Below are 18,611 nucleotides of genomic sequence, written 5' to 3'. Positions count from 1 at the left end.
AAGGGAGCGCAAAGGCAGCAGCAGTCTGAGGTATAAAATATTTAAATCAACATCATGTCATTAGTGTTATTATTATTATTATTATTATTATTATTATACATTCAACCACATATTGTGTTTATAGTGCTTTTAAATTCACGTTTCACACGTCTGTGTTGCTGTTTTTAGCTCTTCCAATCACACGTGAATGTTTTACTGTCGTTAAGATGTGTTTTTAAAACGGAGGTTGCCGTGACGACCGTCGAGAGAGAGAGTGCGTGTGATGTATCGGGGGGGGTCTACTTGCCACAGTAAAAAAAGTGTCTGTAGAAGTAAAGTTTGGCCTCTGGCTAGCGTGTGCTGTCTTGGCAGGACCACTGTGAGGTATCGGGACTGCTGGCTTCACAGGGCTCAAGCTCTCACTTACTGTTCGTCTGCATGTACGAGGAAGAGCCTGCTGTGAGGCGTACCGGCAAAAAAAAACAAACAAAAACAAAAAAACAAACCACAAAGCTTATCTGGCTAAAGAATTAAAGAATTGTACCGCTAGTTAGTGTTGTAAAGCTGCTCTCACCCGTCTCTCCCGTCTGCTTAAGTCTCCTCTCTCTCTCTCATTATATATATAGTGTTAGTACTTTTACACCTCCTCCTCCTCCTCCTCCTCCTCCTCCTCACCTCCACCTTGCTAACAAAATAAAAATACTGGTTATGAATGGCTATGATGTACGCCGCCTCATTCAATCTCACTTTCGCTCACACACACACACACACACACACACACACACACACACACAAACAGTCGGATACACACACACAAACAAACACGCTCCTCCTGCTGCGCTTCCCTTCATCAGAAGGAGTAGTACTGGTTAGCGATGGCTCTCGGGGCCCTCGCTCCTTCCCTCTCTTCTCCCTCCACAGCTTCTAGTTGGCGAAGAGGAGTGTCCCTGTCCCTCTCCTCCCAGTCCTCCACTCCTCCTCCACTTCCACCTCCACTGCCACCGCTTCCACTTCCTCCTCCTCCTCCACCGCCGCCGCCGCTGCCACCTCCTCCTCCTCCTCCTCCTGCTGCTGCTGCTGCTGCTGCTGCTGCTGCTCCTGCTCCTGTCGTAGTTGCCGCCGCCGCCGCCGCCATCGTCACCACAGTCGCTCCTCCTCCTCCTCCTCCTCCTCCTTCTCCTCCTCCCGGCTCCGTCTCGTTCCCTCTCTCCTGAGGTGGAGTCGGGGGTGGCGGCCGGCCCGGCGGCAGGGGAGGAGGCTGAGGAGGGCTACGGGGTCTGCTGGTCAAGTCTGCACGGAGAAGAAAAGAAAAGAGAAAGAAAGAAAAGGGGGCGGGGGGGAAATGAGAGAAAAGTGTAAATAAAGGAAGGCAGAAGAGAGGGGGGAGGAAGAGGAGGAAGAGGAGGAAGAGGAGGAGGAAATAAGGCCAAAAGTGACAGCGTAGTTGGAGGACAGAAGGGTGAGAGGTAGGAGAGAAAAAGAGAAAATGACAAGTGAGTGGCCGGTTAGGTGGAAGAAGTCTGTGGTCATGGAGTCCATGGGAGTCATGGAGGCAGTCCAATTCAGAGAACACGCACACACGCGCACACACACGCACACGCACGCGCACGCGCGCACACACACACACACACACACACACACACACACACACAGAGGCACGCACGCACGCACACACGCACACGCACACACACACACACATGCATGCATGCGCGCACACACACGCACACACACACATGCACGCGCGCGCGCACACACACACACACACATGCATGCACACGCGCACACACACACACGCACACACACTTCTGTCGACAAACAAAAACAGTTTTCACAGTGTGGAGTTGATCTCAGCTACTGATCACTGATCCTGATCTCTGTCGTTAGAATAAATTAATAAACTTTTATGAAATCTAAATATTCAGCTTCAGGGAAAACAAGCCTCAAAAGTCACACCTTTAACGAGTGAGGTGAATCTTTGGTGATTGTTTAACGAACTCAGTTTCTGCAGTTTAATGAATTACTCTGGAAGCCTCATATAAATGACATTAAAGCTAAAATGTCAAAGTCAATTATGATACTGAATAAAGTTAAAGATCCTCTAAATGAAGCTTCATTATAAACCTGATACTGTTTCCTGACAGTGTAACTGTTTGGAAATATGAGGAAATTCATATGAAACAGATAATAATCCAATAGAGCCATAAGAACCAACAAACTCACTGTTTTTTTTAATTTAAGGCTCTAAAATGTAAATATTTGGTTCAGATTATATATAGAGCAAAAAAAAAAATTTAAAAAATCAATTATTACCTGGAAGTAAAAGTTGTTTAAAATGAGAGAAAAGTTAGTTTGACTTGAGAGGAAAAAAACAATTAGTGAGGATTCATGTACAAAAAAAAATCACTGTATTCTTGTCAGAAGTATGAAATTATTCAGCTGTATTGAACACTTAGTAAGTTTAATAAGAACTTGGATGATGGGACACGGTGCAGGATGTGGATGTTGTTGTTGTTGTTTGAGGTCAAACAGGACGTGTTTCTGTTATTGATACAGAGACGAGACGAGTCAGCAGAGACTCATTGATTAAAACGTGTTATTAATAACAGCAACAAAATAATAAAACATAGATAATAAAAGTAGAGAGATGAAATCAGCCTAGACTCAGCCCTCGTCTTTTTCTGATTCATTTTATTACTATAATAATAATAATTCCTGATTGAGCTTACAGGCGTTACTTTACAGTCATGTGATCTCTAATCATTCATAACAACTACACTCCTCCTTCATCTATGTGCTTCATATAAACAGGCTGCGACTATCTGCTGCTCCCTCCGTTATTCTGTGTTCAAATAATCAATATTGTGCATCAGGCTCCGCCAGAGCGTCTCTGTAAAGATTTCACATTTTAAAAACTTGACATTTTTAGTGTAAAAAAAACTTAAAAAGTTCAACCTGAATATGCATCATAGAAATCACCTCACTCACTCCCACACACTCCCTTCTTTTTTTTTTTCTTTTCTCAGACTTGCTCTCAGCCGAGTCCGGTCTCACTTACACACAGTCAGAGATGGGGGTTGATGGAGAGTCAGGATGGCGCGTGGTGATGACATCACAGACTGTAGGCCGACTGCCTGCCCTGTCCCGGCCTGCAAGGGATGAGCCAACGGATACGACAGACAGCAACAACAACAACAACAACAACAACAACAGTGAGGTCAGAACAGTGATGGGTGCAGTAACACAGCGGGCAGATGGAGGCGACAGGGTGGAGACGGAAACATTTCTATAATATTTAACACAGCGGATTAACTCTATACTGCTATTCCCTTTCTGTATAAAAGGCATTTCTGTTAAATATTTAAACAAATGTCTGAAATCTAGATTTATATTCAAAATCATTCAGTCACTGGTTTTCCAACATGTGATTCTAGATATGTGGGGAAGGGAGGATATATGATATGAGAGATGAGGTTGTACAGCAGATATCATGCAGTACGTATGTAAAGACAGCTGAGAGAAACACATGTTCAGCATGCAAATGTACACAAAGGGACGGGTTCACAATGTTTCAAGTGTGTCTTAAACCAACAGTCAGCTGTCTAAATGAACATTAAAGCTGTTTTTCTTGCTGTAATCATTCCTCCTGTTCATACTGACCATTAGAAGATCCCTTCATAATGACCTTACAATGGAAGTGATGGAGGACAAAATGTATTTAAAGTTTATCTGAAGCTGATATGAAGCTTCAGCGTCCAAATGAGTCAAATCAAGTAGATATCTTTCAACGTTACAGTCTTTTTAGTGCCAAAGTCCCTCTTTTTGTTACTATACTTCCACCTGCAGCTCAACAGGGAAACACTGTCCGAGGAAACACAAAGAGGGAATTTGATGCTAAAAAGACTGTAAATGTGTCAGATATCCACTTGATATGACTAACTCAGACTGATGAAGCTGAATAGAAGCTTCACAGAGACTTTTAAATGACTGTGTGAACACTGGGGATGTGCAGAAATCCCAGTATTTGTATTTGTATTTGTTGAGGCAGCAAAATTATTTGTATTTGTATTCGAATAAAAGTGGAAAGAGGTTTAAAAATCCTGTTTTTGTTTTTATTACGCTTTTAATTTTAGAAAATTAAAGTGTTACAATAAGTGTTCATGACACGTGTGTCAGTAGTTTAGCTTTATCTCTGGGGAACACTCCCAACTCTGGGACTGATGTCCAAATTAGGAAATGTGCGTCATGTAGCAGGTGGATGTGACTCCCCTCACTGAGACCTGCTGATAGACGTCACAGCGGAGCAGAGGAGAGACACTGAGATAGTGATGTAACCGACCTGCACGCTGGTGTTTGACATGGTTTATTTTTCTTCCTGAAAACAAATAATTTTTGAAATATTTGTATGAAACAAATATTCGGGGGAAAACACTATTTGTGCTTTGCCGAATAATGTATTTGTATTCGGGCACACCCCTAGTGGACACACTGTGGATTTTATCCTCCATCACTTCCATTGAAAGCACATTTGAAGGATGTTTTAATATCCAGTATGAACAGGAGGAATGATTACAGCCAGTTGAAAAACTTGATAAACAGTCTTAACAAGCTGTAGGAGGTGAAAGGTTGACATGAAATACGATGAATTGCCTCAAGTGATGTCACTTGAGTCGGTGATCGTTGGGGCTGAAGACTTTAAGTGTGAAAAAGAAAGAAATCTGGAGGTGTGGAGTCAGAGAGAAGTGAGGTTACCGGACCTCTGTAGCTCCAGGATACATTAGCTGCTACTAGCATAACTCTTCCTAATTTCTGACTTAACTCTCACTGAATTGTGGGTAATGTAGGCGGCAGGTTTTCATGAGGAAAAAAAAAGATGATATCTCTAGTTCTGCTGCATCGATTATCATCCATTTTTAAAAAATTAAATAAAGCTAAATCTATGGACTACTATTGTATCTGTACCATCAATGTAATATCTTAATAAATGTGAGTTAAACTGACTAGTTTTCCATAGAAAAACTGGCCAAGTTTACTTGTTAACCTGCGTTATTTGACCTGATTCTATGCATGTAGAAATAATATAAACGTGTGTTTATGTTTGTTTAAAATGATGTAGACCACAAATACACCAGTGTGGTTTAATTTACAGACAATAATCACAATTTAAATTGCAACTGTAATATTGCTCCACAACAACAACAAAAAAAAGGCACAATTAGACATTTCTCTCAATTATTGGCCAATCCAGGTCCCAACAGGCAGCCAGAACCTGTCTGTGAGGTTTCAGTAACACTTTAACTGTTAATAAATGGTTCATAACACACTACGATATAGTTATACTACATTAGATATATGAACATTTTAAGTGTTTATTAATGTACAGTATTTGTTCTTTTGTTAACTTCTCCAGTGAAGACATGTTTTACATTATTACAGCTGTGTTTTACTATATTGTCATTTATTATCTGTTTATAAAGCAGCATAGTTGCTGATGAATACATTAGTAAACACTTATATCTGGTTACAACTACATTATAGTGTGTTATAAACCATTTATGACCTGTTTATATTGTATACTACTTAAACGTGAAAAATAAAGGGACTTAAAGTAAAGTGTTTCAACTAAAACAGGGCTGAATATTCATTTTTGGTAACCTAATTGTGTCCATGTTTGCTTTATGCTCAGTGTTGCTTGTTTTGTATTTTCTACACCGTCTTACATGTCAAGTGTTGGGCTCGCTCGTACCTGGCTGGCGAACAGCGGTGGCACCCACGAAGCTGATGAGCGTGACGTCCGAGGCTCCGCCGGACTCCAGCGGGATCGGATGCACCCGGAAGTGCTCCAACATGTCAAAGATGGACTGGAACCAAAGGTGCTGCACTCGGCACTGACCGTCCTCGTTCAGGGACAGACGGAGGTGCTGATGGGAAGAAAACAAGAGTCAGACCGGGACTCGACAGTCAAAGGTCAACCTGAGTGATATAAGTAGGCTACGTCTTCGGTAGCAGAGATCAGACAGATCGACAAGGAGAAATGGTGTTTAAATGTCCGGTTTCAGACAATAAACAACATTTATCACACTAGTAGTTGTATTTCTAACAATTTCTTCTATTTTAAGTCACAATCTGCTCTGTTGAGCAGTGTGATGAGATTATAACGGGTGGATAAGCAGCAGCCTGTGCTGTAAAGGCTGGTAGCATCAATGGTTGCCGTGGCGATGGCGTTGCGCCCTGCTGCCACTGATTTAAAATACAAAATACAGCAGCCGCTCACAGTGTGCAAGCACCTTCAATTGCAAATAAAATCACAATTATCCTTTAACCTGACAGATAAACTAACTGCCAGATATTTGCCATCCTTTAATTAAAAATTGGAATAAAGAACTGGGAATACTGTCCACCAGTTATCAGATTCCATTTTCTCCTCATAAACAGTCAGTCTGTAAAATTAACTATAAAATCTTCCATCTGTTGAAGGTTCCCTGTGGAGTTTCTGACCACTAGTAGCCTCTACTGAGCAACGTTTGTTTTGTTGTGTACATGAGGATGAGGTGATACTCAGTCACTGTTCCACTGAGTAGTGACTGCAGCAGTAAAGAAACGCATCATCAAAGACAGGAAGACGAAGACTGCTAGCTACATGTTTGCTAGACCTCGAGGATACACGCAATACATTTAGGTGAGAAACAGTAAATATAAACAGAACTTGTCTTTTTCTTAAAGGGAAACTTTGGTATTTTTCAACCTGAAGCTTATTTTCCATCTTTTTGTGTCTAAGTGACTGATGGGGACGAGCTGCTATAAGATCCTTGAACCTGTCTGTTTGTTATTGTGTCTCACCAAGTCTCGTTTAGGGAGAAGTCTCGTTCTGAAGTCTCGCGAGAGTTGAGTTGTTGTAGAAATCAGCTAAATATTCAGGCATGACTTTGAAAAAATCTTTTAGATAAACGCTAAGCTAAACTTTCTGTAGTCCGACTCTGTGTCACCTCTCACGGGATTTCAGGAAGACTCGTCTCCTTAATACGAGACCAACTGACTGGTTCAAGCGAAAGGTAAAGAATCACATTTTATTCTCTGTATTCTCGGTTCTTTCCATAATGTTGTCAGACACTTATAATAACAATCTGAGCCTGTTGGTGGGAAAAACAAGCACTGTTAGTGGACATATATTGATGGTTGTTTACTGGATTACATAGCAGCCCGTTTCAATACTGGACCCATTAATCCCCATTAGTCACGTGGTCATAAAAAGATGGGAAAATAAGGTCCAGGTTGAAAAATACTGAATATTAACTTCGACTCCCAGACTCACCTTGGCCTTGCCCTGGAAGTTAAAGGTGAGGACGTACTCTCCGCGCCGTGTCTCGCTCTGGCGAACCAGGAAGACGCCGTGACTCGCCGGGCCTCCGGCCAACACCAGCTGAGCAGCTTTGAGGCGCGACAAGGTGCCGTGAAACCACTGGCACTCACTGAGCGGGTGCTCCACCGTCTCAGCAGACGTCACCTCTGAGAACAGGAAGGACCCTGGGAAGGGACGGGCGAGAGGTACGAACGATGCTTTAATGCTTTACAGTTTTAAAAGGTGGTGAATGACATATTAGTGTCTGTGAACTCATTGTTGATGTTTTTGGGGGGTTTTTTTGCAGTATGTATGTATATAAACACATTTCAATGTGCTTTAAGTTGGATAAATATCAAGGCAAGAACTGACATGTTAAAATGTGAAACTGCTCACAACTGTACTGCATCGTATGAGATGCTGAAGGTGAAAATGTGGTAAATGTAGAATTATCAAAGCGAAACATTGTCAATCAAAACAGAAAAGACTAAACAAAGACTGGAAGACTTTTACAGTGTCTATCAGCAGATCAGAGTTTTTACTAATTGGGTTCAAATCACTTAAATAATCTCAGATATAAAATCACAATGGAAATTGTTTTTTTTTTGCAGTTTTGATGCAGTCATGTTTTTTATATATTTGAATAAGAATAATCAATTGTCAATAATCCTCTACTGCATCAGTTATGAAAAAAATATATTTCACTCTAGTTTTTGGAAGCTTGATATGTGTCATAACGAAATTAAAACACCAAGAAACATCAGAACAATTATCAGGTGACGACGATTCCCCCGTTTAGCATCAATAATCAGTAAATAAAGAGTTAATAAATGGTTTATAACACTATACATGTAGCTGTCAACAGATATAAGTGTTTATTAATGTATTCATCAAATGACAACATAGTAAAACACACTTGTATTAGTATAAAATATGTCTTCATAAGAGAAGTACGTTAACAAACACTTAAAATGTTCTTATATCTGCTTAGAAATACATGACAGTGTTTATATAAACCAGTTATTCAATTGTCATATATTGCTAATAAATTCTAAATATGGGGAATTAAATTCTATTTAAAAGGTTTTAATAAAACAAACATATGGTCTCGTATTTTACAAACACACGTCTTCGTTTTCTTGCTTCTCGTTCTGCTTTTGGTCGTGAAACAGAGATGGACGTCACATTTTCTGCTCTCTGTCTTTGTCTAAAACAATACAATATATTTGTATGGGTACATGTTAATCTGGGCTATCCCTTATTTCCACCCTAATCCACCCGCACAATGCTGTTTGTTCATCATAAAAAGGCAAATATGGGTCATTCTTGGTTGAAGAAATATATAAAAGGAACAAAAATCTACATAACTGCTGCTCAAAATGTAAAATTATGTAAACTTCATCTCATCAGAAATATGTCGTCAGATACTACGACATGTAAGAATTATAAATATTTAAAAACGGGACAGCGTGAGGATCAAAAAGACTGTTTGCTCAGTGCAAAGATGAAACGAGGAATAATAAAACGTGTCTTCAGGAATATGTCTTCTTTAAAAAAAATAAATAAATAAATAAAAAAACGTGACAAGTGTTCACCTGTGGCGTCTGGCGTCTCAGCGAACGGTGTGCCCAGACTAGCCCCGCCTCCCCCGAGAACCCGGCCATCCGGTTCGTCCAGCGGGGCTCGAGGTGGCAACTCTGGTGGGAGAGGATCCATCAGAGGTGAGGAGCCTCCGATACCTCCGTAACACACTGAGACGACCAAAAAGCACCAGAGAGAAGAGTTATAAGTTATAAATACGTTCCAGGAATTATGAAACCAACAACTGTTTAGCAAGACGTCCTGACTGGCCAGATTACCAAGACATCTGCTTGGATTTTCATGGTATTTTGGGGGTGTTTTGCAGTAGAGAGAGACAGGAAATGAGGGGAGAGGGGACACTGCAATCACATGGCCAGGACGCCCCAATAATTAATCAGTCAACTGTTAAATCACTGCAGACCTACTGCAATGTGCTGTAAAGCTCACAGCGTCACACACGAACCTTGTGAAAGACGGTCAACAATCTCAGGCGTCCCGCTGATGTCTAACGGCCCCACGCACACACCTTCAGCATCTTCCTGCTCACTGTGGGGGACAGACGGTGGTTTAAAACCCTCAAACACACTAACAGACAGACAGACAGACAGAGAGGAGACCTGCTGGAGATCCTTTTAGAGCAGCTAAAACGCCTCCATATGTTACCTGAGACAGATGCCGTTCCTGATGTCGCTCAGCCAGGCTCTCATCTGAACAGCGTCGCGTGTTTCGATCACGTACTGCGCCGACCCTTCCACCTGACGGGACAACAAGACAGACAGAGGGCGAAGCTTCAGAGTAGAAACTACACAAACATTTGATTATAGTCTGAGTACAACTTCACACAACAGATTGTCTGTCAGGTCCTTCAACTACTAACTACGACTATTTAGGGCTGAAACTGACAATTATCTTCATCAGCAGTTGGTTTCATCTTCAAAATGACAGAAAACTGTGAAAAAGGCTGAATGTAATTTGTCAGAGCCCAAACAAAACACAAAGATATTAAATTTATAATGATACAAAATGAAGACAAAAACAGAATGTTCAACATTTTTGCTTAAAAGTGACATAAATGATTAATTGGTTATTAAAATATGATGAATTTTCTGTCTAATCCACTGATGGTTTCAGCTCTACTGAGATTCATATTACCAGTTAAAGGAATAAACCACTGTAGGACGCTCAGTGTGAACGCAGACACTAGTGAGTAAAGTAAAGATGAGAGAGTGATCGGTTACCTGCAGCAGGAAGGTGTTCTCCTTATCGGGGACCTCCAGCGCCGTGGTGCTCCTCACGTCCACGATAGAGCAGCAGGGGACAGTCAGCCGAGGCTTTGACGACTGGAGAGACACACGAAGCAGATCGATAACTGGTGTTTCTCCACTGCTGTACACTAACTAACAAATACTTTCATTATAGGTCTTATGAACGATGACGTTGTGTAAACAGCGGCGCCGAGTGCACGCGCTGCATGTTCTAGCTGTGTGGGCAGCTCGGGAAAATGGATATTGATGACTTGTTACTGCTGTACGTTGCACAGAGAAAGACACTAGCTGCTGTGATGTCTCAGCGTTTACAGACCGACGGTAGCAGACGCTGAAACGCACAGACGAGCAGCTTTTACTGCGCTGTGGCAGGAAAACACGGTCCGAACACAGATCTGAAGCCTAAAAGAGTCGCTAACTTTGTTGTTTTCTAACGTTACACAAACTTATCTAAAGAAATCACCTCTGGGTGTCACTGACAGTGCGTCAATGGTGAGAAAAGGAGCAAAACCGCATTAAAATAAATAAATAAAAATAAATAAAGTCGTCAGTTAGTTTACAGAATTAAGATGAAATATGCAGGTTTTTGAGGTTTTACTGGAAACGTCGGGCTAGATGGAGATTGTGTCGTGCCGTATTGGTTTAGAGGATGGATTCTGATTGGCTGTCAGTGTTTGTATCGTTCATCAAATCACTCTGAAAGTGATCCAAACGTATCATTCGTCACCGTCGTTGTTGTCGTTATAGCTGTGCTGAGGACTCCGCCGTCCGCTCGCATTAGTATGACTTATTAAAACGATATATATTATTTATAGTTATCATGCTGGGTGTGAACAACAGTCCAAACACTGAAGATGTTCCATTTAATGTCACATAAAACAAGGAAACACAATAAATGAACCAAAGACTTTTTTAGCATTTTTGCTTGAAAAATGAAATAATCAATTATCAAAATAGCTGCAGATTAATTTTCTTTCGATCAAGCAATCAATTAATCGTCAGAACTCTTTACTACTTAACTTTATGTCTGTTAACAAGACTTAACATCCATGATTACAGCAGCTGGTAAATGAACCACCTGAACAGTAAATCTTATACTTCAGTCATTAAACATAAAATACTCTTATAGCTCGCTGTAACGACTATCATCTGACAATTATATACATTACAATGATTATAATTCCTTTTAATATAAATTATATTTAAAAACACCTTCGATTTCCGAGAGCCCGATGTGACGTCATCATATCTTATTTTGTCCGACCAACAATCCAACAAAACTCAACTGTGTATGAAATCTTTTTTGTTTTTATGAGATTTTAGAGAGTTTATAAAATATGTAAAATCATAAACATAGTAAAATGTACAATAATAATAATAATGTGAATTGAAAACATTCCCATTAAAATTATTTCATACATTTAAAATCAAATCATTTTCGGTGTCTTTACATTCAAAATATAACGAGTAATAAAACATAAATATCAGACAGAAGTGAAACATTTCCAGCTCGAGGCCTTCAAGACATTAAATCTACAAATCGTCACACTGGAGAAGCAACAATCAGAGAATATTTGATTCATTGACTAAATGTTTTAACCCTTTAATGTTATGTTAATCGCCATCTGCTTCACAGGAGGGAAACACTTACTTTGGGTGGAATGAAGAATTCCAGGTAGTACTCCTCTCCCCGCTCGCCGCCTTCTCTGTCCCGCTCTCTGAGGACCAGACGACATTTATGCCAGCGTCCTCCTCTCCAGGGCACGTTCCCGCCGCTCGCCAGAGGCTGCGCCGGACCCGCCTGGGCTGCGGCAGATGAAGCTGAGGCAGCGTTGTTGTTGTCTGTACCGTGATGCAGTAGACCGAACGAGAAGCCAGAAAATCCATGGCTCCCGCCTAACTCGTCGTTGGATGAACTAACGCTCACCCCGCCCTCCCGCACCAGCCGGCCCACCTTCCTCGGAGGTCCCATGGCGGCGGCGGCCGCGCTGCTCGGAGGCAGCGTGGAGGAGGCGGAGTGAGAGCCGGCGGCGGTCGGGGTGAGGACAGGAGGAGGGGATCGTGACAGTCTGAGTTTCTCCAGACGATGGCTCCACTTCTCCTTCTCGCCGCCTTCGCCGTTGCTCCGCCGCCGATCCCGAGCGGCTTCCGAAAGAGACAGAGAGGTGGCGCTGCTTGAAGATGAGGGGGGCAGAGAGGAGGAGGAGGAGTGGGGGAGGGAGAGGGGCATGGACAGAGAGACGGGCATGGACGAGGTGGGTGTAGGAGGCTGTGTACCAGAGTTCCTCTTGGAGGTTGACACCAGGGTGGCGTCCTGCACACCCATCGTGTAGCTGTAGCTGGAGGGCAGCTGGCTCTGGGCCGAGTCGCTGGAGGAGCTTCGCCAGTGCAGGATTCCTCTGACACTCCCCCGAACACTACGACCCACACTCCGCAGCGAGAAGCGCTTCTTCAGTTTGTTTTTGGAGGAGTTGGGTGTGCTGTTACCTTTGGAGCCGGGCGGAGGAGTGACAGAGGAAGGTGGAATCTGAGGAGTGTGGGAGGGGTCTGCACTGTCAACCTCTGTGGACTCAGCATCCCGCTCGTCTGGCTCAACGTCTTCCCCCACAGACGCTACCCCGAGCCAGCTGTCCTCCTCTTCCTCGACCGGTGCTTCCCCGTTCCCAGGGGTCATGATCATCATGGCGCCCCTCTCCTCGCGCCTGCCGTTATTCCCTCCCACCGAGGAGCAACATGACGACGATGAAGATGGAGGTAGGACTTGGCTGTGGGCGTAAGAATCTTGAAACCTGTCCCCGCTGCGGTTCTCCAGCACGAGCCGCGTCGGCGCGGGCTTGGATAAGCCCCGCGTCGTGTTGGCCGGGGGACACGGAAGGACAGCACCCCCGGACGCCGACAGGGGTGAGACCGCTTCCTCTTCCAGGGAAGTAGCATCTGACTGGGGAGCCCAGCTCACCATCTCCTCCCTCCCAGAAGCACAGCTCGGAGGGAGCGCCCCCTCCAGCTCGCTCTGGAAGTGACGAACAAAGCGGTCAGTGAAGCGACGGCAGAAGGCGGCTGCTGAATCTGGGGAGTAGTGGGGGTTCTCCAGGAGGAAAGCCCGAAAGTGGCGTGCAAAGTCACCAGCTGCGACACGCGCGTGGAGCTCACAGAATTCGGTCCAGCTCAGGCAAGGTGAGGGGGACGGCGTGGGGGTGTCCGACAGGGAGGACGGGTGAGCCTGGGGAGGAGGGCTCACCAGTGGTGGGAGAGGAGGTGGCCGGGGGGAGAGGGGCAGCAGAGAGGGAGATGGCGGGGAGGGTGACGGGGAGGGTGAGGGAGGTAAAGGTGAGGAGTTTGCCGCCCGCGGGCTGGGTGGGGTTAAAAGAGAGCCGTTCATTCTCCTGATTGGCTTGATGGTTCTATCAAATCACTTCAAACATACAACAGAAAGCTGAAGTGATTGCACAGCTGGGGTAACTGACTGGGGGCAAACACGGCACATTGGTCTAATCATTTACAAATGGGTGTGAACTTAAGTGTTGTGCTCGGCGCCATCGAAAAAAACCTAAGAGTTAAAAAGACAACGCTCCGGACCCACGCATGATGGGCTTTAATAGAGGTCAAATATCTCTGAGGCTAAGCTTATCGCTACATTATTTTGTGAAATTAAATACTTTATCATTTCAACAAGAAAATACAGGTTTCAGACATCCAGTAAATGGAAGGGTAGAGGAGGTTAGATGTGTGAGATTCGCGAGGTCTGCTCCTTCTTCACCGTCTGTCAAACATCCAGAGGAGCGCGGCCACATCCTGTAACAACAACAAACTGCAACTTCATTTATTTATAGTGTACATCACATCATTTATACTACACATGTTACAGCTGCAGTCATTATTATCATTCATTGGTTACCTTTCTCACAATGTCAACAAAAGCTGAACATTTATAATCTTCATAAAAAAAGTAGAATTTATGATGTGGCATCGGTTTACTTTAGATTGAACAGGTGTTTCTAATAAAGTGTCCAGTGAGTGAATGTACATGTATATAGACACAGAATCCCAAACATACGGGTAAGAATGTTAATACAACAGGATTGAGGTTAAGAAATTTAACACGACGACGACAGAATTAAGAGTACGAATAATTTGAATATCCCAACAGAGCCTTCCTCCTGAAGCCGCATTTAGCTCGGTGTAGATTTTTTAAATTCATCTTTGAGCAGCAACATAAAGGACATGATTGAATATTAAAACTGGACATGTAGCCAGTCAATTAAAAAGCTTTATGAAGCTCAGAAGGAGGGTTTTTAAATACACTCTGTCTTGTATTGTGAAGACATCAGGACAGGTGTAATATGATCAAAACTGAATTATAACTTTTGGGTGTTATGAGAGTTTGTGTACAAAGATTCTGATGTCCATAACTGATCAACCTGGACGTCATGTTACATGAAAAAAAAAGCAGATCTGTTATTAGCTTGATATGCAGCTCAAAGGTAAGAAAGTAATAACAAAACTGTTCCTAAATTCTTGAGTGTCTGAATCAAAAAACTGGTGGAAACATCCATGAAAACATTTACAGTACTTGTACTTTATAATACTTTATACTTCTACTCTGCTTCATTTCAGAGGAAGCAACTGTACTTTCTACTCTACTATATTTATTTGACAGCTGTAGTTATGTTGCAGACTAACATCATACAAACAAAACATATGATTCATTTTTTTAAATATCAAGCATTATTATTCATTCATCTCCAACTCCACCAGCTACAACATTAAAATGGTTCTTACATGTTTATGTATTGGTGATAATTCTCCAATAACCTCATGTGTAATAGTAAAATACTCACAGGGGTCATTCTGCTGCATTAATAGTACTTTTACTATTGATTTGTATTTCTGTACTCAAAGTACACGCTCATGCCGTAAGATTTTCAATGCAGGACTTTTACTTGAAATTTAGTATTTTCATATTTTTGTGTTTTTACTTTTTTGGGTCTGAACACTTCTACCTTCCACCACAGAAAACTGCACACAAACAAATTCATCCCCAGAGAGGAAACCTGCATTATCACACATTTGGATTAAGACAGTGGTGGAAGAAATACTCACATCCTTTACTCAAGTAAAAGTGCCAATACAACAATGTAAAATTACTTTATTACAAATAAAAGTCCTGCATGAAAAATCCTACTGCAGTAAAAGTACATAAGTATTATGAGCTTGATGTAGTTTAAGTATTGCAGTAAAAGTACATAAGTATTATGAGCTTGATGTAGTTAAAGTATTGCAGTAAAAGTACATAAGTATTATGAGCTTGATGTAGTTTAAGTATTGCAGTAAAAGTACATAAGTATTATGAGCTTGATGTAGTTTAAGTATTGCAGTAAAAGTACATAAGTATTATGAGCTTGATGTAGTTTAAGTATTGCAGTAAAAGTACATAAGTATTATGAGCTTGATGTAGTTTAAGTATTGCAGTAAAAGTACATAAGTATTATGAGCTTGATGTAGTTAAAGTATTGCAGTAAAAGTACATAAGTATTATGAGCTTGATGTAGTTTAAGTATTGCAGTAAAAGTAGTGGTTTGGTCCCTCTGACTGATATATTATTATATATGACATCATTAGATTATTAATAGTGAAGCATCAGTGTTAGAGCAGCATGTTACTGTTGTAGCTGCTGGAGGTGGAGCTAGTTTACACTACTTTATATACAGTTAGCTAGTTTAGTCCAGCGGTTCCCAACCTAGGGGTCGGGCCCCTCCAAAGGGTCAGCAGATAAATCTGAGGGGTGGTGAGATGATTAATGGGAGAGGAAAGAAGAAAAAACAAAGTTCTGATACACAAATCTGTTTTCAGTTCTTGGACTTTTTCTCTAATCTTTTAACATTTATTGAAATGAAAGCATGTGAGAAGTTTAGAGGGAAAAATCACTATTTGGTGGAGCTGTTAACAACTCATAGACATGTGAAATGTGACCCCGACTACACACTGCTTTTTGTAAGACGTCAAAAGCCAAAAAAGGTTGGAAACCACTGGTTTCATTTTTAACAATGTGTTGTATTTTAAAAGCTTGTTATATTATCCATTCTGTCAAATCTGCATCTGAAAAGTAACTAAAGCTGTCAAATAAATGTAGTGGAGTAGAAAGTACAATATTTCCCTCTGAAAGCTAGTTGAGTGGAAGAATAAAGTAGCATCACATGGAAATACTCAAGTAGAGTACAAGTACCTCAAAATTGTACTTAAGAGTATATGTCCTTAGTTATTTTCCACCACTGAGATTTAGAGGATGAAATGTTTATCTGCGTTAAACAGCTGCTTAAATGACCAGATGTTTCTCTGCTTTACATCAATCTGTTGTTATTTGTTATGTCAGTAATAATCAAATGTGGCATGTGACAAGCTACTGTAGTCTGTCTTTGCATGTCATACAAATAAACTCACAACGACAATTATTAACGATTGATAACCACAAGTATTATACAGTGAAACGCTGAGAGAGATGAGTATATCAGTCGCTTGCATGCTAACGTTAACCAGCCAGCAATGTGTGATTTGCTCATTCAGCTTTCTTTAAAGACGTGTAACGTTAGCTCGCTAACAATAGCTATCTAACGTTAACTTCCTTTCCTATCTGGCACTAATTAACACCTTAAAGTTGTAGATGTTAGCTATATGCATCTTATTTTGTGCTGGCTGCTACAACCTGTCGCCTAAATTACCAAATATTGAATCATCACGAAAAGATTCTTTGCGAGCTAAGCTAACCGTTAGCCAGCTAACTAGCTATTAATAAACCAGCTCGCTAGCTATCAATATTGCCTCAAAACAAGTCGCTGTGTTTTCTCTACCTGTACGTCACAGTCCGGTGTTTTCATCCGTGTCTTTGTGGGTGGAACAGGCCAATAATTCAGCACTCCTCCAGCCTACACAGCGGGATAATTATGTTCGTAAAGGTTGTTGTTGTTGCTAAATATGAACATTGCTATGCCTTGCCTGGACCCGTTCTTCTCGCGCACTGTCCCGGTTCTCGCGAGAATTGGCAGGTCGGCGAGTGCAACGCTCGTTCTTGACAGCTGCCGTTAAAACCGCTGGATGTCAATAAATGAGCCGCTTCACTAACTTGTGACAATGAACGGACAGAGAAGTAGTGAGGGACCGTCGAGTCCTGCTTCCACCCTCCAGCCCCTCAAACAAACAGACAAACAGACAAACAAACAAATAATCCAGTCTGGGACTGGGTCCATCACTAGTGGTGGAAAGTAGGCTACATTTACTCAAGTTAGGTCTACTGTAGCCTACTTAAGTACAATTTTGAGGTCCTTGTATTTTACTTGAGTATTTCCATGTGATGCCACTTTATACTTCCACTCCACTACATTTCAGAGGGAAATATTGTACTTTCTACTCCACTACATTTATTTGACAGCTTTAGTTACTTTTCAGATGAAGATTTGACACAATGGATAATATAACAAGCTTTTAAAATACAACACATTGTTAAAGATGAAACCAGTGGTTTCCAACCTTTTTGGCTTTTGACGTCTTACAAAAAGCAGTGTGTAGTCAGGGTCACATTTCACATGTCTATGAGTTGTTAACAGCTCCACCAAATAGTGATTTTTCCCTCTAAACTTCTCACATGCTTTCATTTCAATAAATGTTAAAAGATTAGAGAAAAAGTCCAAAAACTGAAAACAGATTTGTGTATCAGAACTTTGTTTTTTCTTCTTTCCTCTCCCATTAATCATCTCACGACCCCTCAGATTTATCTGCTGACCCTTTGGAGGGGCCCGACCCCTAGGTTGGGAACCACTGGACTAAACTAGCTAACTGTATATAAAGTAGTGTAAACTAGCTCCACCTCCAGCAGCTACAACAGTAACATGCTGCTCTGACACTGATGCTTCACTATTAATTATCTAATGATGTCATATATAATAATATATCAGTCAGAGGGACCAAACCACTACTTTTACTGCAATACTTTAACTACATCAAGCTCATAATACTTATGTACTTTTACTGCAATACTTTAACTACATCAAACTCATAATACTTATGTACTTTTACTGTAGTAGGATTTTTCATGGAGGGCTTTTACTTCTAATGGAGTATTTTTACATCGCTATATTGATACTTTTACTTCAGTAAAGGATCTGAGTACTTCTTCCAATGTCCATCACTGAGACTTTGACACTACTCCATCCTGATGGATCCCAGTTCAGTCAACCTCGAAGTCTGATTCATCTACTGTAATTCTTTACATCTGAATTGCATATTATAGGCTATGTGGACTCATCAAGGGACTGTAATTCATGATCTTGAAATTGATTAATTAAATGGTTGTTAAGTCTCATGTTCCCAGAGCTCAAACTGGATCACCAACTGGGCTTATTTTGAATCCTCGTTCAACCTTAAAGCACAGGTTCTCAATTTTTCAAGTGTGTCTTAAA

The 18,611-nt window shown here is 41.6% G+C and overlaps 1 protein-coding gene across 1 annotated transcript; it reads right to left on the bottom strand.

Annotated features, from left to right (window-relative positions):
- Window positions 1-1,128: 1,128 nt before the first annotated feature.
- sh2b1 (SH2B adaptor protein 1) lies at window positions 1,129-17,182 on the bottom strand. Its single transcript, XM_042393283.1, has 10 exons — window positions 17,007-17,182; window positions 11,813-13,953; window positions 10,135-10,236; window positions 9,560-9,651; window positions 9,360-9,442; window positions 8,911-9,066; window positions 7,289-7,500; window positions 5,723-5,897; window positions 3,035-3,125; window positions 1,129-1,269 (listed from the first exon to the last, which is right to left on the bottom strand). The coding sequence occupies exons 2-10, from the start codon at window positions 13,538-13,540 to the stop codon at window positions 1,248-1,250; spliced, it is 2,661 nt and encodes an 886-aa protein (XP_042249217.1). The 5' UTR covers window positions 13,541-13,953; window positions 17,007-17,182; the 3' UTR covers window positions 1,129-1,247.
- Between the last annotated feature and the right edge of the window lie 1,429 nt (window positions 17,183-18,611).

Source organism: Thunnus maccoyii, chromosome 18, assembly GCF_910596095.1.
Source record: "Thunnus maccoyii chromosome 18, fThuMac1.1, whole genome shotgun sequence".
Lineage (NCBI taxonomy): Eukaryota > Metazoa > Chordata > Actinopteri > Scombriformes > Scombridae > Thunnus > Thunnus maccoyii.
The sequence above is the reverse complement of the archived record's forward strand: the minus strand, read 5'-3'. Positions and strand labels throughout refer to the sequence as shown.